The 23,001-nt window shown below is 37.5% G+C and overlaps 1 protein-coding gene across 27 annotated transcripts in view; it reads right to left on the bottom strand.

The window, feature by feature from the left end:
• The window catches only part of plekha7b (pleckstrin homology domain containing A7b), a 104,472-nt gene that overhangs the window by 31,234 nt on the left and 50,237 nt on the right, over nucleotides 1–23,001 (bottom strand). For 23 of the 27 annotated variants that reach the window (XM_089129603.1, XM_039656729.2, XM_039656724.2 and 20 more), the window contains 7 exons: nucleotides 17,620–17,731; nucleotides 14,843–14,947; nucleotides 14,296–14,368; nucleotides 13,819–13,919; nucleotides 7,153–7,328; nucleotides 2,557–2,988; nucleotides 995–1,529 (listed from right to left, as the gene is read on the bottom strand). In XM_089129603.1, coding sequence (XP_088985729.1) covers nucleotides 995–1,529; nucleotides 2,557–2,988; nucleotides 7,153–7,328; nucleotides 13,819–13,919; nucleotides 14,296–14,368; nucleotides 14,843–14,947; nucleotides 17,620–17,731 — 1,534 coding nt within the window. Of the gene's footprint in view, nucleotides 1–994; nucleotides 1,530–2,556; nucleotides 2,989–7,152; nucleotides 7,329–10,930; nucleotides 11,253–13,818; nucleotides 13,920–14,295; nucleotides 14,369–14,814; nucleotides 14,948–17,619; nucleotides 17,732–23,001 lie in introns of those variants that run through there. The other 4 variants (XM_039656730.2, XM_089129616.1, XM_089129615.1 and 1 more) reach the window with 3 other exon arrangements.

Genomic DNA, 23,001 nt, shown 5'->3' on the forward strand with positions numbered 1-23,001 from the left:
GTCAATTAAGATAAATTTAATTCGTCCTTGCTGAATAAAACTGTAATATATATATATATATATATATATATATATATATATATATATATATATATATATATTTAAAATAATAATTACTAACACCAAACCTTTGAACATTAATGAAAGACACTCATCTCCACTTTGCATACAGTGGGATTCAAAATTACGAAGAAATATTTAAGATTTTTAAGAGCTCTTTGAATTATTCTTAAATCATGCTGGAGAACATGGTCATCGGGCTTTAAACAAACCTGCTGCGTTTGTGCAGCTTAAATGCTGCTGTAAGTAAAGCAAAAGGGGACAAAAAATGCAAAGATGTTTTAAAATTACATTTGAATTTTTCCACTTAATTTATGTTGATAATTTTTACGTCAATTGTTATGCTGGCAATATAATATGTAGTGAAAGGTCTTTTCACTGGTAGTCTCAGATTTTCAGATCCCACTGAGATGTTCTTTGTGGTATCACTACATTGACTGAAGCTGTGTTTTTCTTTCTATCTGGCATTTGACAGCTTCTGTGAATCTTTCTGTTGGAGGCATGTAATTAGTGAGTTCACACGAGTCCCAGCGTATGCATAGCAGAAGTGGGTGACAGTATGTTAACTTGTAAGAAGCACAGAGGCTTCTGTGACTGCCGCTGCGTGTGAATGTGGGCCTGGGAGCGCTGCTCTCATGTGGGGGGTGTAGCCAGCAGATGCTACTATTTGTCACACAAACAACTTCAGCGACACACATAAACAAAAAACGCACTCTTTAGACACACCCTCTGCACCTGGGAGCCAAATCCTGAGAGGAGACTGTGTGAATCCTGTCACAAAGTCCAAATCAAAGCCTGAGTAGAGGGAAACTCAGTTTTCCCATAACCCTTCACGCCTTTGGTGGTCAAGGCTCCTGTGGTCTGAACAGAGAGAAGAACTTTCCACAACTAAAATTGTGAGATTACTGTATGTGAACTGCTCCATGTTCCCTACCTTTGAGATCTGGGAACAAATTCCTCTGGGAGAACCCAAACTGGGTGTGTCCACGGTGGCAAGATCATCCAGCGGGCGCACCGTCACCCTGTCGGAGGGCGTGTGAGGCCTGCGTGGGGACAAGGACCTGGAAGGGTGCCCGGTTGGGGTCATGTCACATGGTGATGGTGGCACAGATATGGATCGTGGCATTTCCAGAGTGACCCTGAAGCCAGACGTGTCCATGTAGTCAGGCCCGGTGTAGATTGGCGCGGTGGGGCTTCCGTGGCGGAACTGTTGCCGCTGCTGCCACTCGTACAGCTGCCACACCATGCCTTCTTTAGTGGCCATCCGCTCGTCAGTGGACATACGGAAGTGACTAAGACGGTCGTGTGCGTACTTGTAGTCACTAGGCAGGTTGCGGGGCACTGGGGGAGAACTGCCTGCGGAGTGATGGCGAGTGGTCTTTGGCAACGACTGGTACGTATCCATCATGACGGACTTAGGCTGGAGAGGAGGTGTCCGTCTGGGTAGGGAGTACTCAGCAGTGGGATGGCTGTAATTTGAATTTTTTTTACTGTTAATATTGATGCCCTTCTCACGATCAATTAGCATACATATGCAATACATACACAATATTTATATATAAAAACAATTATTATTTTCCCTAAAATGTTTTTATTCTGATCTGAGAAAGCTGCAAATTAAATTATTATTACAATTATTAATAATAATAATATATTCTAATTTTATGTCTAATATTTGATATATTTATTATTCTTCCTATTCTTATTCTAATGTATTTTACTAATAAAATAAGAACATATTTTAATATGTTATAGATATTCAATATAATATAAAAAAATATTTAATATATGCTATAAATTTCAGAGAAAAAAAAACCTTTAGGGAAAGTTCGGTTTAATACAAATACGTTTTTAAAAGTATTCTAGACTGCAAAAATGTGCAAAAACGTAAATGTTATTTCATTTCGAGCTACAAATTAAATTAATAATAATAATAATAATAATAATAGCATTTAATAAAATAATACTTGAAAACATAATATTTAATTTTTACTATTATTAATATTATTATTATTATAATACATAGATTATAATAAACTAATACACTGTACAATACAGTAAAAATAAGAATATAATTGAATGTATATTATAACCAATATGCAGTATATTATATAGTTAATATATATCCCATATATAATTTATTTATAAAGTTTAATCTAGCGACTCGAGGACATTAGTTTCTCTAGTGACTCTTATTGTGCAATAATGTTAATGTAATTTTTCGTTTTTTGCCAACTTGGGGAGATGACGTTTGTTCAGTAGTAACCAAAATACTGTTGCCAGAACTACTGAACACAAAACATTCTCTTTAATATCCAGTATGTTTTTATCAAAACCACTAGAGGGAGCTCCTTTATAAGAAGAAACCATATGGATACAGAATCCCACAACGGCTCAAGTCCTCAGTGTTACATCATTTAATGAGCTTATTACACATTTCCTATCATTTCCCCCCATCACAGCATATATAAGGGTGTCTACGCAGACAAAACTGACCTTTTGGGGTCTCCTTTCTGCACCTTCACCCAGTGTTCGACCTGAGCCAGCGCAGTTTTCCTTTGTACCTTTTTCTCTGTGTCTGTACGGGGGACGAGACCCCTCTTGTACACCACGTTCCCGTTCTGATCAGGGGGCATGCCTGAGGAGGGCAGCCCGTTCCTGTGAGAGGGCACCGTGGACGACGGGCGAGAATGGGCACCTGATTGGGAAAGCCCTTCCTTTTCTCCAGGGCAAATGGTTTTAACAGGATCCTCAAACACTTCCTTGCTGTAAACATAGCACTCGTCCCCATCCCGCTCCGGCCTCAGCTCTGCCACCTCTACATGCTGCGTCTGTTGGGGACCCTCGGGCTGGGAGGAGCTTTTGATGCTGAAATGGTTGGTCTGAGGGACTGCGTGCTGCTCAAGTTTAGAGCTTCTTTCGGCCTCTCTGTGGAGTGAAAGACAGTAATTTGTCAAAGGGAGCAGATTGTTAAATACTCAAATATTTATATGTACAGTTGTATGTTTTTATTTCATGTATTTGTTTTGTTTTATATTGTGCTGTGTATTTTATGTATATTTCTACTACTGTACGCCGAGTCCAAATTGCCTGCAGGTTATTTTAATAAAGTTGAACTTAATTTAATAGTCAAAATAAATAAATATAGTTAATATTTAACCTTCAAAATGACCTTTGACTCAGTGGACTTATTACTGATGTATATCAGAAATGAGTTTAGACTTTTGAATTAATTCTCATAGAATCTACAATTCAATGTGTTGATTTAATGTGCTGATAACTGACCTTGAACTGACTGTCTCTTTCTTTCGTGGAACATCAAAAGAAGATTTTAGCATTATATCTGAGTTGCTTTCTTCTACAAAATGAAAGAGGAGGGTACAGGGACTGTCACGCTCCAAACAGGACAAAAATGCACCATTAAAGCATCATATAATTAGCCCATATGACTCATGCAGTATTCAATACTGTGATCCTAAATTTGGAGTGTACAATTTTTAACGTTTTTGAAATAAGACTCAGCAAATACGCCTCAACAAGGTTGTATTTATTTAATCAAAATTCAGTAAAAACAGTAATATTGCAGAAATATCATTATGACTTAAAATATATATATATATATATATATATATATATATATTTTAAAGTATTCCTTTTTCATTTTCAGCATCATTACTCCAGTCTTTAGTGTCACATAATCCTTCAGAAATGATTCTAATAATTTGGTCATTAAGTAACATTTATTATTATCATTAATGTTGAAACCAGTTACTCAGCTTCCTATTTTTGTAGAAACAGTCTTGTATATGATTACTTTGTAAGAAGATGAAATGCAAGAAACAAAAATATGCCTTGACATATTTTCCTTGAATATGTTTAACAAATGTTATCAACACTGACTTTCATTCCATGGAAAAGAGAAGCTTAAGCATTCAGCAACCCTAAATATGTTTGTGCTCAATGGAAGATAGACAAATGGTTTCAAAAAGACACATTACCAATATTCAAAATCATTTTTGAATGAGCTATTCCTTTACGTCACATAACCTGACAATCAAGTCTAATTTGAGCAGATATGGCATAATAAATAATACATTTAGCATAATTAATACAAATGCATAATTTAGCACAATTAATTAATTTCAGCAACCTATTTGCTTTATTAGATCAGACAAATGGTCATCTGTATAAAATTAAGAAATTATTTTAAAACTCAATATTTAAAACACATACGTGAAACTAACAAAAAAAGGAAATCTGAAATGCATCATAACACTTCAGATGCAATATTGTGAATGTATCCCTAGATGGTGCTGTTATTTTACGTTCAAAATCTCCCTCAAATGAACCTAGGGCATACAGCAGAAGGTCAACTAATTACAATACAGTACAGCAGCACTAACTGACGTTTTACTCCTCGTCATGATCAGACACGTGGTCGGGCATCAAAACGACACGAATAGTAACACTGCCGACAATCCACATGCTTCTGTGAAAGCCTTTGCTTTCAAAACAAATTGCAACAAATACAGCCACTACACTAGCCCAACCAACCATAAGCAACATTATAAACCACCTTCATGGTCATTAACTGCCTACTCCTCTTTTTTATGTACACTATAAAAGCTCAGCGATAAGGAAAGCCTCAGGGACAAAGCCTCATGCGAGAGAAGAGCATGGGGAAAGCACACTAACATCAACCCCAGTCTAAGTGCTGTGTTTGGGCCGGCGGCCCACAGTCAGCAGCGTGCCGCAGTGATGCTCCTCCCCAGAGCTGCAGTGTCAAAGTGTACACAACTATGGCACTGTGCCTTATGCACCAGCTCAAAATCAGCAGGTGAGTGAGAACCACACACTGCTTTTGCTATACCCCTGATCTGTGGATCAGAGATGAGCTTGAATCACTACAACACATCTGCAGTTTATGAATGCCATGAGTCCTTCAAGTGACTTAAAACGTTTTATTTGTTTAAAATAAAACAATAAAGTTGCTTTATTTGGATTCAAATTCCACATCTTAAAAAGGATCCAATCATTTTTGAAAATAAATAAATTAAAAAATAATAATAATAATAAAATAATTCATCCCCAAAATGACTTTTTTTTAAATTGCTATGTCACGTACACAAGTCAGCACAAAGAGTAAAGCTGCAGTCACACTGAGTGGACAAAAAACCATGCAACCTTTGATGTTATGTTATGAGATGTTTAATTTTAGATGCGGTTTAGGTCTGCTGTAAGTCTAATAACTTTGAGTAATGTAAATTTGCCGGTCAGATTTCACCAAAGTTTGGTACACATTGAAAGATAACCATTCTTTGAATTGACTTGGGTTAAAGGGTTAAAGTCAAGCTTTAACCTTGATCGTCGGCTGATATGATGTCATTGGACTGCATCGAGATCGATTATATGTTCCAAGTAGTGCAAAAACCAGTTGAGACAACTTCAATTTGGTTGTGCATGAAATAATAGAAAATATCAATCCTCACATTACATAAAGACGTGTAAAAACATATAATATTAAACATTTAATGACAATATAATGAGGGTTTAATAGAGGAAGTTCTAGAACAAGTAAAGAGAAGAATTAATACTATATTGGGTTAGTGCTAGTTCTTAAAGAAAACATGAAATTGCTTTCATAATGTAATTATCATTTTATTGCTTCATATTTCTGAGACAGAATAATGTAAGGCCTTTGTAAGGGGTTTGACTGGACCATGCAGGGCTGAAAAATATTACACTGATATATTATTTGGTAGTCTTATTTTTCTCAAACCATGCAGACCTGGCAAAGTAAGATTAATGAAAAAATTAAGTTGTTTTAGAGGCCCTTTTTATTAAAATAAAGTGCACTGCAATGAATCCATTAAAGCCAGGAAAATGTATTAAGCGTTTTCAATCTACTATACTTTTGGATTGTTGATGCATTTTAGATGATATTAAAGGGGTCATATAATTTCATACAAGTTAATTTGATTCTTTAGGGTCTAAATGAAAAGTTTCTATTATACTTTAATTAAAAATTCTCATTATTATTGTAAGAAAACACTCATTTTACCTGACAGCTCTGTTTTCAGCACGCCGTTTCAGAGCATATGCCTTTAAATGATAATTAAGGCTCAAACAGGATTTTTCTGAATGATTGGTTAACATAATGTCACTTTGATCTATCTTTGTGTACTGGCAGGGTAGAGTAGTGAGATACGAACGCTATGTGTTTACTGATGTATACGTACTCAGTTTGTAATAACACAATAACCATCATGCGTTGTTCATTATAAATGTAGGATTATGAATAATATTGAGAATGTCATACATAGAAAACATGCCGTAATGTACCCCGAGTGTAAACCTTAACCGCATTCATCACGAAGAGTGCAAGCGATTTGTAGAGATTAATATAAAGGTTAATAAAATTTTACACTCACTTCTTCTGGAGGTGCAACACGAATAGTTGGTACCGATTCTATTGTCATGAGCAGGTTCTTAGCAAAAACTGCTTTATACTGAGTCTGACCCTCTTTTATAAAGCAGTCTGGTGAGAAATGATTCGCACAAACATGAAAGCATTGACGTTGCTCGTGGGGAATATTCCCCTTGTAAACAAAACTCAGCCACTGCGTCTTTAGCAGTTCGGATTTACAGTAGGAACATCAAAATGACTGCTGTGTTCGTTATTACACCCAAGAACAGAACACAACAACCTGCTCCAGTGTATCAACAATGACGGACTATGATGACAGCTCGCTCAGGGCGGGTCTGTGTTGAAACACTGCTGTCAATGAAAAACCGTGTGATGTCGGATTTACATACTTTTTTTATCATGATATGATGGCACTTCCAACACACATTTCAGTACAATCAACTTGAAAAAAGTGCATGTACCATTATATGACCCCTTCAAAATGCAACCAAATTACATACATTTGCCCGCTGTGGTTCCTAAACTGTTTTATGTCTGGCAAATAAAATTATTGTTTAAAAAGAAGCAAGGATTATCCTAGTTTTTAATAGATTACATTTCCCATCGATTTTGTTGAGACAGCAGCCCTGAGAGAAGAGTTGTTGCAGCAGCAGGAAGGGACTGACCTCTTCACGCCATGGCTTTGCATCAGTGCGGACTGGTTCATGGCCCGGATCCAGCCATTCATGTCTTCTTGTGTGTCGGCGCTGAAGAAGTATGTCCTCATGCCACAGTGCTCGGCCTGCGAGCCAATCAGAGAATTCTTATTGTAAATGTAGGAGCGCATTCCCGTGTGGCAGGCCTGAGGGAGAGACAGAGAGCATCATAAGCTTTGACCATAGAGGTTGCCCCGGACCAGCGGGGCCCCAGTATTGCTGTGACAGCATCACTGTCATTGTAGCAAGCTCAGACGTCATGCTGAACTGCCCTGTTTATTTTGTTGATCTGAGCACAGGAAGAAGAATATCAATCAATGTTTACTGCATTATCATTGTTACAAATATTACCATGCACTTCTGTCAAATGATCTACACTAGTGCAACAAGCATTTGAAACTTTTGTTGAAAAGTAATTATTGTACTCCAGTCAGACTATACTCCATGATGCTTCCAAGTATTAAAAAAAATATTGTAAGAAAATGCAATATAACTTTATACTAATTGAGATAGAAAATCACAATTGTGAGATGAACAAGACCATTTTGGGTCATGTTTTTGAATGAAGCCTCTTATTCTCGACAAGGTTGCATTTATTTAATGAAAAATACAGTTAAACAGTAATATTATGTCGTATATTACAATAAAAAAAAAAAAACTTTTTTTAATTATCACTAGCCATTACTCCAGCCTTCAGTGTCACATGATCCTTCAGCAATCATTGGTCCTCAAGAAACATTATAATTAATGTTGAAAACATTTGTAAGATATAAAACAGCACTTATGACCAGCAGTTAAGAGAAATAAGGTCACAATTGTGAGACAAAAACGTACAAAATCGCAAAGTCACAAAATACATTACAAAATATAAAGCCACAAATGTGAGCAGTAAAAACACTGATGGAAGAAATAAAGTTGCCACAATTTTGAGAAATATATGTCAGTTACTTTTTAATTGTTTTACTCTGAAGTAGAAACAGGCTTCCATAAAAATAAAAACCATCACTATCAGAAAATCAACATTGAACATCTGAACTACTCCGCAAACAAACTGTCCACGCAAATAGAGACGAATGCAATTGTCTATTTATTCCACATATTCTTATAATATTATATAATTTAACAAGCTTTAAAAAAAGAGTCTGTATAGTTTTTCGTTATTTATACAAATAAATTCTCGAGAAGACTTTTTATTTAATAAATACATTTAAGTACACATAAGTGTGCAAATACATTTCAGGGCTACAGTACTATTTCTGTATGTAAAACACATAATATTAGAGATGCACACAAACACTAAAAACACATAAACAAAGCTGTTAAATCTCTTACTGGTGTTCTGTTTAACGCCAGGGTTAACAGAAGCCCCCCTCCCAGCTTAACATGCTCCGTCCACCTTCTGTCCTGCTAAATCTGCTACTGCCAAAATGCAACTGTTAGTCTAATCTCTCTGATGGGGGTACGGCCACCGCTCACTCATCTAAACGCTTAAACAGAGTCCAGCTCAGCGCTTTTGCCAGGCCCACCCAGACCCAGGCAGCAGACCGTCATTCCAAGCACACACACATAGAGCTTACATCTGGTAACTGACTCATTCTGCAGAAAGTCAATGCAGTAGCCTTTGGGCTACATCGATGGCGTCTCTTAATTCACAATTTGACAGCTGCATCTCTGCTCACGGCACATCTCTTCAGCCTCTCCGGGAGTCTATTATCCCACCTGTCACAAACTAATGGCTGATACAGCCCATCAGATATCTGCACCTGAAGTCTTCATATTACCCTACTCTGCTCACATACACTTTGTTTCAGTTCCTTTATTGATAGCACACATAGGTTGACCAGAGAAGCCTATGTTTGATTGTCATCTGAAAAACATCTCGGCAAACCTGAACACTTTAAATGATTGGCAGACTAGTTAGAAAATAGTGACATGCATTTTTTCATAGTTTACAGACCTGTCACAGACAAAAGTGTGTGACGCTTGCTTCAGTGATCAGTCAGGTAGTAGAGATGTTTTATGTATGCTATTCCAGTATAGCTTTTAATCAACTGTGTCAAACATACATATACTAATAAATGGCAGAATAGAATGGCAGAAGAAGGGAAAAAGAAGGCTGTGTCTTACAAACATTAATCACTATTTCCAGAAGACAAACAACAAGAAATGTGGGACAAAAATTGATTTCAGTGCGTGTTTTGATTTGTCAAGTATTCGCTACTGAAGGAAAGCATGTCTGCTGATATATATTCTTCTCACATTCCTGTCTTTAAGAAGTTAACGACCTCAGATTACCCATCACGTCCTGGGCTTTCATTCAGGGTTATCCCACTAAGAGGGATATGTGGTAATTAATCAGAGGAATTTATTCAATCGCTCAACCTCTTCAGAGACTAAAGGAATATTCTGGGTTATTTACAACTTAATATCTAATGACATCTGTGACAGGAAATTGTCTCTCAGTTTGTGAAATTGGCCAAAAACACAAATGTAGCTTAAGAGTTATGGAGGCGAGAATGCCAAAACGTTTAAATATGCAACTGTTACAAAAGAACAGCCATAAAAAAGTTATTGTGTTTTGTATTTATGTCCAATTAAAAATGTTTTTATGTTAATTTTTAAAAACCGAGGGACAAATTGAAGTTACTATTTAACAACATGCCACAAATGCTGTCCAATGATAAAGTTGGAACCTGAATATTCCTCAGAAAGTCAAACATTCAAGAATACATACATTTCAACTTGAAAACCTATCCTTTTGAGAAATTAACAATGAGCTAAACACAAATATAATAGTACAGAGTAACAATTCAGATGTGTTGTACGGTACCGTTCAAAAGTTTAGAGTCAGTGATTAAAAGAAAAAGAATTTAATAATTTTATTCAGCAAGGATGCATTAAATTGATCAGTAAACACTTTTATAAATGTAACAAATGACTTCATGTTCATTTGAACTTTCTAATGCAAAGAATCTTGGAAAAAATGTATCATAGTTTCCATAATAATATTAAATACAACTGTTATCAACATTGATAATAATAAGAAATGTTTCTGGAGCACCAAAATCAGCATCAGAATGATTTCCTAAAGGATCATGTGACACTGAAGACTGGAGTAATGACACTGAAAATCTAAAATGTATTAAAATATATCATTTAAACTGTAATATTTAAAATTATAAATTACATACTGTGTGTATTTAGTAATTTTACTATATTTTTGATCAATTAAATGCAGCCCTTGGTGAGACTTTAAATGTTTTTGAACCCAAACATTTGAACGGTAGCATACTCTATCTAAATATTTGTAACTGTTAAAAATCTAAATACAAGCACAATTTAACAACAGGCAACAGTTCATATTCGAGTACTGATGACAATTGAACAGCGACTGAACAGCCGATGAGAGTGGAGAGATGTGTGGATAATAACCAACACTGGAACTACTGATGCAAGTGATGAAGTGATAAGAGGAAAAGAGCAATGCCAGTCTGCAAAAGTCCTCATCTTTAATATAAGATTCACACATTCATAAGGACACGTCTGAATTTCCAATATTCACATCGGGGAGATTGGATTGTCGATCTGGCATTGCCTGTTCCTGAGGAAGCGGAATGAGTCGCATGCATGTGGAAACGCAGCAATGCACATGGGCTATGTGCATTTTTCGCCTGCCTAGGAAAATGCCATACACGGGATGGTGATGGAGTGGCGATCCGCTGATAGTAATGAATGGAAATTAAAATACCTATTCATGCAAGAGGCTGACTCAGGAGACGGCCCTTCCACCAGATGCACCCGGTTCAGCTCCCATAATGCACCAGGTCACAACAGGAAGCAATAGGCAATTGGAATGAGAGAATCAGAGTGAGTTGTGCAAAAAACAGAAGGAGGTGGATCACGGCCTACGTGAAAAATGTTAACAAAAACTAGAAGATGTGTTGAAATGTCCCTGGTTGTGAAATATCGTCAGATACGGTAAGCAGGGTGAGCTGAAATGCAATTAACATTAGAGGCAGCAAAGCTAAGCAGAATTACGCCACTGGGAGAATAAAAGTTCAACACTCCAGAGAACAGGAAAAGATCATTAATAAACATCAAAACATTTAACTACTGTAGCTGAATAAATGAATCAACTGAATCAATTGAAGCTGAGCATCAGGAGTTTTCCCATGCATACTTGAATTCAAATTTATGCCATATCATTTGCTGAATGAAATTTACAACCTTTCATGACTTCATTCCATCTTTTATATTCTCAAATGGCCACAGATCAGAGATGGGAATCTTAAAGAATTTAACAATTCCAGTTCTTATTACTCAAACAATTCCAGTTCCTTAAAAGCTTGTCCTTTAGTGCTTGTAAGGAATACATATTTTGGGGGGGAAAAAAATGCAATTCCATCACCAAATGATTAGATCATTTCAATATCAAATAAATGTTAACAATTCTTGCAATTCTTACACAAAATTGTATGTGTTTTTAGAGATGGCATACATGTAATCCAATTGGCCTTATCTAGGTGTTAATCAATAACAAATAAATGATGTATTTTCGGAGCTCCGCACATGAAACAGGAAAAGAAATATGTATTCTGTGAATTCAAAATTCTTTCCAATGACTTCAGCACATTTAGTTTGTAGTCGTGCACATGATATGAAGTTTGTTCCCTCATTTTACTAAATCGTGGCCAAGTTGTAATAATTTGCTCCCTTGGTTTAGTTAAATCGAAACGATGGAACAAATTAATTCAATGTGTTAATAAGTTGTGGGGACATTAATTCGTGGCCATGATATAGCCTATTTTTTCTGCATGTCATGTGCGGGGCTTTGTATATATTTTAAAGTTTAAAATCTATGAAAAATACACAATTATGTTTTTGATTCTCTAAAAAAAAAAACTGCTCATGCTCATAAAAGTCATTTGTTCTGTAATCTCGGTTACATCCGCGGTTAATGGGGTGTATTTAATAAAAAATAAAAAACTACCCTTACTGCAGATCTTGCTCCTAAAGAAATCTTACAGAAAATAAACATGCAAGACTCTTCACTGCTGACTAAGAAGCCAGTAAGAGTAAAAACATTATACAAACAGCATACCTTGGGGTCTAATTCGCATGAAAATAAAGCAGGCAGATGTTCAAATAGCTGCTGGCTAGTTTCACTGATGGAGATCTCCGGACTAACAACTTGCTAATTAACACCCAGAGCACCAATGCGAGAACAAGTCCCCTCACCTTGCTCTGGTACATTACAGACTTTAGGGCAAGCAGCGTAGATGTATAATTAATCTCCCTGCTGGCACAATAGTCAAATAAATTCCAGCACTGGGGAATACGAGCAGGGAAATGGGGTTTGAACGATGCATCGCGAGCCCATAGGGAAAGATGACTGAGCGATGAATGAGCTGCGTACCAGTGATGGGATCAAACATTCATGGAGTATTGTTCTTCAGAAGAGCTTTGCTGGGGTAAGGTGCACACAAAATGCAAATGGCTTGATACAAATTTCAAAGTTTTAGTACGTTATCAGTGAATTATAGAATAAAACTGCAGATTTTTTTTCCACCTCCATGGTACAAAAGGTTTAAAAAATTGATTTTTCCAGTGCAGTAAGTGTAATAGAAATGGTAAGCACTAAGCCTTGTGGGATATTATTTCACTGTCTGCCGAACTGCAGTTAACAGTGGGAGGAGGTTTGTAAGGCTCAATGGAAGCTTGCCATCAAAAGGCCTCACTCAGAGAAGGGTTTAGATAATGATGAGAAGAGAAGAGGGCTGTTGAAAACTTGTTGAGCGAGTTGGGTGGAAGCTCAGTGTGAATTCCTGTGAACAAACAGCAGCTTCTGTAATGACAGCATTGTGCTGACAGACATTGAGGGGAACAATACCGGTCAAAAAGAGATGGGCTAAAACAAGTTTACTGAGAGGGCTGCAAGATACAGTTTTACAGTTAAAGCATGTCGTTAGAAACAACAGAGCTTATTCCAAAGATTTAAAAAAAAATGGTGGTATCAGCAATTTCTTTAAAAAAAAAAAATTAAATTGAATAATTAAAATATTTTTCATTATTACATAAATACATTTGATAATCAAATATTACAGTATTTAATATAATAATTAAAAATACAAATAATTTGTAATTATTGTGGCAAGCAATATAGTTAATTATTTAACACTATTGCTGATAAGCATTTTAATGGCTATTTAATGATAAGCTTTTCGACAGACACAGAATGTGACTCGTTCTAACAATTTTTACAAGCAAAAATGTCCTTTTTTAAATAATTATTCCCTTTGTTACTAACAAAAATTATCAGGTATTTTTGTCTCCTTGAAAAGAATATTTTAGGAACTCAGTAGAGGAACACAATGCTATTAGTGAAAACAAGCCGAGATTTAGTTGAGCCTGTTATGAGGTTGTGAGGGCAGTAGTGACTGATTTGTGTGGTCAGAAGAGGGCAGAGAGGAGTCAAACAACTGCCACATTAATCAGTCATCATTGACTGCTGCCCACACAGCACCACTCATAATAAGACACAATGAACACAGACTTCCTGAGGGCTTAGCCAATGGAGGTGAGCCTACACGAAGGAACCGAGTAGCATTACAGTGCAGATCATTATAACAGTCTTACCTTAAAGGTGTACTTGCGGCTGATGTGGTCCTCGGGTCCCACGGGAGAAACGACATAGCTGGGAAGAGGAATGCTGCCCAGAACAGTCTCCTCTCGACTATCTGTTAGCAAAGTAGAGATGTTAGTTGAAAAGTCTTTGATTATAATTGAATAACGGTGTAATTGGTTTGTTAGCAACACTCTTAAACAAACAAGTAAGTGATAATCCACCTTGCCCACCAAAATGACTAAAAATGATCAAAACAGTATTATTTTATGTGAACTGTTAAATTAATATAATTCAATATGATCTGTGTAAGCAATAGGGAAACAAAAAGGAAATGAGAAACCTGTAATTTCTTATTTAATTATAGGAACTCTCATAATGTGTTCCAGAAAATGTGATTGTGGTGCAAAAAAAATTAGAGACCGTTCGAGATAATTGCAGCAAACTAATTACAACTCTTTTTGATGTTGAATAACTCTATTATAACTCACCTTTATAATAAAACAAGCAGTAATCAGACAACACAAACCATTTCCTCTTCCACAGTCTCATGCCTGAGCTGTCCTGCGGATTAAGAACAACAACATTTCAGCCTACAATAACATTTTCATATGTATGTGCATTTTAATGAAAATGTACACAGAAAATGAATACCCTACAAAGACAGAAAAAAAAACTATTTAGACGCAAACTTTAGCACACTCATTTTTTTATTAATAACCAACATGAATTGTTTCATGTTATTTTTTATATAGATCTTCATATTATCTTTTAAAATAAAATAAAAGATCTATCAGTACCAACCAATGTAAATATTGCTATTAGCATTTAATTGGAGGCCCCTCGTTTCATATTGAATATTTATAAAATATTCTAAGTTGAATAACATGCTAAGTTAATTAGTTTATTGCCTGTGGGGTCTTACTTCATCATAAGGTCTAATTAAGATCTAATATAACATCCGAACACCGTTCAGTTCAGATGAAAATCAGACTCTTTAAATCACTCACACCAGGGTTTCACTTTTGAGGGCCGCACCTGTTTGTAGAGCCATCCTCTCACCACCACTGGGACGTTGGGGTTCCTTTTGATGGAATGGTCACGCTTGCCAAAGCAATGCACCTTCCCACTGGCTTTCAAATTCTGAGGTTTTCAAAAGAAAAAAGAAAAGCACTATCATTTGATTGAATTAAAATTGCATTTTTGTTTGTTGCGTTTATTAATCTTGATCCATATGAAGAAGTTCACAGAGAATAATACAGAACATTTACAATCAGCTTTGCATTTATTAAAGACCCCATGTGGTGAATATCAATTTTTAATGTTATTTATATGTCTATGTGGTGTTTTTAATATGATTTAAGACAAACCATGTGCAAAGTCTACATCATTGCTGAGTATTTTCTCCTTAAATCTGCAGTGAATCAAAGACAGTCTCAAAAACACGGTTTGAATATATATAATTTCACCACTGATGTTCTGAGTTGTTGAAAGCGTTTCTAAGGATGCTGATTTTTTTTAATAATTTTAATAAATTATGTACCCTGTGGACCCTGTGTTACTTAAAGGCACACCATGTAACTGTTTTTTTTTTTTTTTTTTTTTTTAATTGACCAAATTTAAATAACAAGTCAATATACATCCTCAATCCTTGATGGTGTCCAAAAATCTATCCAAAAACATATTTTAGACATGTCGGGATTGTTTTCCACAGAACATTGTCACTTGCCCATGTGTGTCCCATCATATCCATAAATAGTGTTCCTCCAGCTACTTTTACACATGTATGGTGTGGGAGTGGCATAGGTTAGTAGTGAGAAAGGTTGACTCAGTCTTTACCCTAAGGGGAATCACCCGTTAAAAAAAAAAAGAAGAAGAAGCAGAACAGTGGAGAGTCTGACTCTGCTGGCAAAAAGAGATCTAAACTGATTATATCTCTTAAGCCTAGTAAATGTTTTATGAGCAGTTGGATAAGCACTCTTTTTTTTAGTTATGACTTCTGAGAAAGCCCCACATTCATCAACACAGTCACGCAGACTCGAAGCACAACCCAAACAATGTTCTTAAGCAAAACGCATGCAGTTTTGTTTCACCGCTAGAGGGCAAAAATGTACATTGTGTACCTTTAAGAATAGACTGAAAGACATTTCATTAACTTTTCAGAACACACAACAATGTGAGAAGATGCTTTGTTAAAAAGAACCAATGGTGGATGATGACTGATGTCCACTGGGAGCCTGGTTCTTGTCCCAGTAAAGTGTGTGCAGAGATAAGGGCCTCTGGGATTGATCGATTGGTTTGTGAAAGCTCATATGATGCTGACACAGTGCTGTCATTGACAGGCCAGCATCAGACTCTCTACCACACAGTGACACAGCTAATGTATGTCAAGCCAGGCCACTAAAACTTCAATGTGTCAAAAACACCCTCTAATATGAAGAAATACATTTGTCTATATAGATATATTGTGGCGAGCAGGATGAGGCAGAGTGACGTGAGAGCGGAGCTCACGGAGGAGCGGAGTATAAAGGAGGAGCGACAGAGAGAGAGAAACAGGCCTTATTTTATGTTGTTTTTTTGTTTCTGTGGCCAGTAGTCGTCCGTGAGTCGCTGTCAAAGAGTCCTCGCCGCTGTGGGGAATCCGCGGTGCCATCGAGCATGGTGGGTGGAGTCCGTCACCATGGACGCTTGAGGCAGTGTGCTGGAGTGAGTTGCCGTGGGGACGGTCGAGCTCGCTGCCGGCCACCTGGGTGTTTGAGGGGCGGCTGCCGTCCGCGAGGGAGTGGAGGAGACGGCGCGGTTCGCCGTGGGTTGGAGCCTGTTGCCATCCGCCATGAAGGGGAAGTGCAGGGAAAGGGAGATTCTCCACCAGGTGGCAGAGGAGTGTTGAGCCGTTCACCGAGGGCTATCCAGCGCCACCGCCAGGCACCACCGAGAAGATCGCCAGCTGATTGAGGACCAGATGGCAGCCCGTTGTGGGAACCGGACCAAGATTTTTATTTATTTTTCTCTCGGATTTGTCGCTCCTTATGCTTTCGTCTCTGTTTCTCTTTTGCCTAGTCTGTCCATACCCCCCAGAGATCGTAGCTGCCGCTGGGGGGCAGTAGAGCGCAGTCTCGTGGGCGAACAGGACGAGGTCGAGTGACGTGAGGCCGGTAGCGTGAGTGGTAATGAGCGACACCTGTGAGTGAGATGCAACGTCTATATATATATATATATATATATGGTAATGAGCGTATTTATGGTATATATATTCAGGTATATGGTGTATATATATATATATATATATTTAGTTTATTATGTATGTGACTGTGTGAATGTGCCTCACAGACTCAGGTTTGATTTGTGAGAAATAGCGAGAAACATTCTGTAGATTTCTCAATACCCTCCAGATGTTCTATGCAGTATTACCTCATGACCTCTGCAAAATGCAGCATCCCACACAGGAGATTAAGTCCAGCTTCTCTGGGGCTAGAAAAATCAGTTACCCATTCTACCTACCGCTTGGGTCATTTGTCAAAATTGAAGAAATATAGCAAAAATAGATGAGGCCAATTTACTCTTCCCAAATATCTATAAAACATTATCAGTTTTCAATATGAGTTCATATAAGATTCACACACATGCACAGTTCACACTCACACACACACACACACACACGAAACAGTGAGGCTCTCTAGACTATTAGTCAGCCTTGCACTTTCATGCACCTGAATTGCTCTGCATGAACATTTCCCTTTATTGAGAATCAGCACCATGACAGAAAACATTAAACCAGTCTCAGATCAGAACTGAAAAAAAGCTGGGCTTCTCACCCTGGATCCTGAGGTGGTGTCCGCTGGGGAAGAGGAGATGGCGACAGAGGACTCGCTGACCATGCTGGGAGGCCTCGGCTCTGGTGGTGGCTTGGACATGCGTAAATTTGCCCTACAACAGTAGAAGAAAGACATGATTTCTGACACCAAGTAAAAGGTGTGGTTACTAATGAAATTAAGAGTAAAATAGAGAGATTTTTGTGTTTAATGACAAACAAAGTGAAGCAGAGCCCAGGGACACAAATTACAAGAGAGGAAGAGACTCAGCACACTCCCTTTTGAACACTCAAGTAACATGTTGTTAAAAACATTGCCTAAAGGCAAACTACTCACAGACAATGACATCCATCTATACATTAACAAGACATTAACATCCATCTATATATATCATACATATCTATTTATCTACATAGTTATATCTAACCAGTGGCAGAAGTTTTATACACAAGGTATAAAACTAAACACCCCAAACACCCCTCTGGCCTCGCCACTGTATCTACCTTAATTATATCTGACAATTTACCAACACATCCAATTATTGATTTGTCTATCCATCCATATATCAATCCATCTACCCCTCCATACATTTATCTACATATATTTATCTTTGTATCTACATATTTATCTCTACCTTTCAATATCGATCTATCTACCAACCTATCTATTTCCCTATCATACATATCAATTTATCTTTGTATCTACATATCGATCTACCAATCTACTTACTTATCTATCAATCTATCATCCATTCATCCACATACATATTTATCAATCTACCTACCGATTAGCATATCTAACTACCTACCTACTAAATGAGCACCAGACAAATAATTTGATGTTTGCACATTAGCTCCACCCACTACCGGAGAAGTCGGCAAATCATCTGTTTGTTCTTAAATAATTAAATGAATAATTGCAAATGAACTCTGTTATTTGGACAGGAAAATAAAACAAAGAATATAATTTACATGTAGAGCGTCGATTCTGGGTGGTATGTACAGACACTCTCTCGCCCGCACTCTCAAATGCTCAGTCAGTCAGAGTGTTTAGGGAGGGAAAATATATATGCTAAACTTACACTTAGCCTCTAACACGCACACACTGGTGAGTAAAATCTAAGAATTCATCATCCAATGGCTAATGATAGACATTATTTAGTCGCCCAGAGTCGCATATGAAAGTGATTTACTCACATTGTAGAGGGTTGCTACATTACCTATCTAACAAATAATTTATTCCATCCATCTATTCATTTGTAAAGCACCAGAGTAAACATAAATGCAGTGTCATTACGATACTTCAGACCTCCTAAAAGCTTCCATAAAGGGTTAGTACACCCAAAAATTGAAAAATTATGTCTTAAATGACTCACCCTCATGTCGCCCGTAAGACCTCTGTTCATCTTTGGAACACAGTTTAAGATATTTTAGATTTAGTCTGAGAGTTTTCTGTCCCTCCATTAAAAATAGATACACAGCATACTATCCTTGTCCAGAAAGTAAATAAAGACATCATCAAAGTAGTCCATGTGACATCAGTGGATTAGAATGTTTTGAAGCATCGCAAATACATTTTGTTCAAAAAATAACAAAAACTGCGACTTTATTCAAACTACGACTTCATTATGACTTTATTCAATGTATTCTCTTCTGGTTCTGTTGTCAATCCGCGTTTATGAGTCAGCAGTGGCGCTGATGACGAAAGACGCTGCTGACGTGTTCTGGTGCGTCCGTGTATTCGGGTTCAAATAAATATGGCTGGGCAAAAAATGCAAGTCTTCCTCGGTGTCGAAATCCTTAGATATGTTTGCGACGATTCATTTGTTTACAGTGTGCGTCTCCCTCAGACTGTAAACGAAGTTCAGCGCACCAGATACAGTAACACGTCAGCAGCGTCTGTACTTGACAACAGAACCGGAAGAGAATACAATGACACATAAAGTCGTAGTTTTTGTTATTTTTGGACCAAAATGTATTTTCGATGCTTCAGAACATTCTAACTAACCCACTGATGTCACATGGACTACTTTGATGATGTCTTCAAGGACAGTATACCAAACATACATTTTCAACGAAGGGACAGAAAACTCTCGGACTAAATCTAAAATATCTTAAACTGTGTTCCAAAAAGGAACGGAGGTCTTACGGGCTTGGAACGACATGAGGGTGAGTCATTAATGAATAAATTTTCATTTTTGGGTAAACTAACCCTTTAATTATGGGTATTTTTACTGGGACACATTCATTCACTACTTAAACACTCTGCACTTACAGTATACATGTCAAGCTGCTTCCCTTCTCCATCCATCAACATTACCTTCGCCACAGTCACAACAGGATTAATGTGAAGTATAAGAGTGCCCGATTTGGATGAGACAACCCATATTTAGCTAATCTGTTTGTGTGTGCTCTGTGAATGAGAAGATTGGAAGAATGCACAGCAGCTGAAGAATGCAGGGCATTTCCAGAAGTCACATCACAGGCCAAGGTCAATAAACAGTATGAGTCAGTTTCACTGGAATTACAGTAAAGAGGGTGTAAACACTCAGGTTTGTCATGTCAAAAGCAAGGCTTGTTAATTATGTTGTTAATAATAAATGAGTAACCAAACATTTGCGAAATCTCAGAGCGACGACTGCTGTGATACAAATGTCTTAATGCCAGTCTGCTCCTTTAAAGTATTTGGCTCCATTTCACTTTCCTAACAAGGACAACTACTGTACATAAAAATCTGCAGTGAGATTCAGGTAATGCTAATGTAACATTTTGGGCACGTCAGTAGAGAGAGGGGATGGGGGAGAGACTAGGGAGAAGGGGGGAATAGAGGACAAAAGAAGGCTGAAACAAATTATCAAAGCCGCAGGCAACAAATAAAAAACTTCTCCCAAACACTGTCAGAGAAAAGTGTCAGATTCAGAGACTGCAGGGAAAGGTATAACCTAGAGCGAAAGCCACCAATGTGCTCCACAGTTCAACCGAACATCTCTCTCATTTCAAAATCTCCTTCAAGGAAATGACAAATCATTTTGGTACCCAGGGAGTTATTATTCATTGGGTAGACAGTTGCCTCTTGCCAATGCAAATGCAAAATGTATTTGTTATTGTGTAAACAGTGTTTTTATCCCACAGTGTATAAACTATGAACACATTATTGAGTCTCAAAGCCAGAGGCCACAGCCACATATAGAATGCCTATAGTCACTTGACAAAAATGTCAAGTGCTGGCTGAAATAACCGAGTGCAATCCAATTGGCTGACTCAAAACATAGGGTTTTTTTAGACTGCTTGGAATAAAAGTTGTTTACAAGGTACCGGATTGCTCACATCTCCTTTGTTTTCCCTTCTCCTACCTGGGAACCCCTCTTTCTATGTTAAGCTCCAGCTCTGGTTTCAGCTTCATATTAAACTTACAACAAAACAGGTTTCATTCATGGTATCTTTCATTCTGGTCTGACTGTCTAATTGGACGGCTGAATAAATAGCAAAAGCGCACCAGACTGTACTAAGGCCTGAAGTAGGTGAAATAAAAACACATCTACTGGTACTGAGGTATAGGATATATAGGAGTCTATAAAATGATGGGAGTCTATAAAAGGTAGTAGACTCTCAGAGGCCTTTAGCGTGGTAACAAAAAAGCTCTCTTAGTGACAGCTCTGCCTCTCGGGGACACTCCTTTAGAGAACCATCTGAAAGTCACACCATCTCTGACATCTAATAGAAAGTGTGGACAGATAGTGAACTCTGATGTATGAGTGGGTTGAATCTAGAGCACGCTGAGAAGAGCAGATAAGTGGGAAAACGTACTGCTCTTAAATCATCAACTTCATGCATCAAATAATATACTTGGGACATAATTGACCCAAAGTGAGGGGAAAAACTATAATCTATTCAACTTTGATTTTGTATATAAAAACATTCATTTATCAGTATTTATTAAATGATTAGCATTTTGTGTGTATATATATATATATATATATATATATATATATATATACACACAAACTAATATAAACTCACCTACCATACTAATACTGTGTTTGACCCCCTATCGCCTTCAGAAGCATTCTTTAGAAATTTTGGCCCAAATTGATAGGATACTGTAGCATCTTGCATTTGATGGAGATTTGTGGGATTCACATCCAAGGCACAAAGCTCCCGTTCCACCACATCCCAAAAATGCTCTATTGGGTTGAGATCTGGTGACTGTGGGAGCCATTTTACTACAGGAACTCATTGTCATGTTCAAGAAACCAATATGAAATGATTCAAGCTTTTTGACATGGTGCATTATCCTGCTGGAAGTAGCCATCAGAGGATGGGTACATGGTGGCCATAGAGGGATGGACATGGTCAGAAACAATGCTCAGGTAGGCTGTGGCATTTAAACGATGCCCAATTGGCACTAAGGGGCCTGAAGTGCGCCAAGAAAACATCCCCCACACCATTACACCACCACCACCATCCTGCACAGTGGTAACAAGGCATGATGGATCCACGTTCTCATCCTGTTTGCGCCAAATTCTGACTCTACCATCTGAATGTCTCAACAGAAATCGAGACTCATTAGACCAGGCAACATTTTTCCAGTCTTCAACTGTCCAATTTTGGTGAACTCTTGCAAACTGTAGCCTCTTTTTCCTATTTGTAGTGGAGATGAGTGGTACCTGGTGGGGTCTTCTGCTGTTGAAGCCCATCCGCCTCAAGGTGCGTGTGTTACATTATAAATTATGTATCAGAATTAATCATTTTAATTTAATAATTATTACTATTGTTTACTTTATTTTAGTTTTTAGTTTAGCTTTATCGTAGTTTTACTATGTTCAAACCTGCTTGTAAGCAAGCGTGTTGTTATAACCCCATAAACATTAAAAAAAAAAATTATATATTACATATTTCTATCACATCAAACGTGAATCTGAGGTTTTAACAGTTTTTGTTGGTACAAAGCTACAAATACGAGTGCTGATAATGGAAAATAAACCAGCGAGAAAATGATGAAATGCATGATGCAACTTAACATGGTCATCAAACCCCCTCAACAAATTTTGATTATTCTGCTAAAACTCACCAAAGCCAGCAGATTTCCAAGCAGCATGTCAGGCTGACTCCACGCTTTTTATGGGTGCTGGAGCTTTCGGCAAAACACAATAACCCTGTCCAAAATCTAAAACATGCGCAAACAGACATCCCCTCAAAAAACCATAAACAGCTTTTCTTCCTTCCTGAAGTGTGAAAGAGTCAGGAGGTGTTTGTGACCCGTGTACAACATCAAAACAGCAGGAAGCTACAGCAGCATTGTCATTTTTCACCTCACAAACTGGCTCCCATCCAAAATTTCTCGAGATTCTCTGCACCCTGGGACTTACTAGTGTTTTATCTTGGC

Source organism: Pimephales promelas, chromosome 1 (assembly GCF_988280905.1).
Source record: "Pimephales promelas chromosome 1, fPimPro1.hap1.1, whole genome shotgun sequence".
NCBI lineage: Eukaryota > Metazoa > Chordata > Actinopteri > Cypriniformes > Leuciscidae > Pimephales > Pimephales promelas.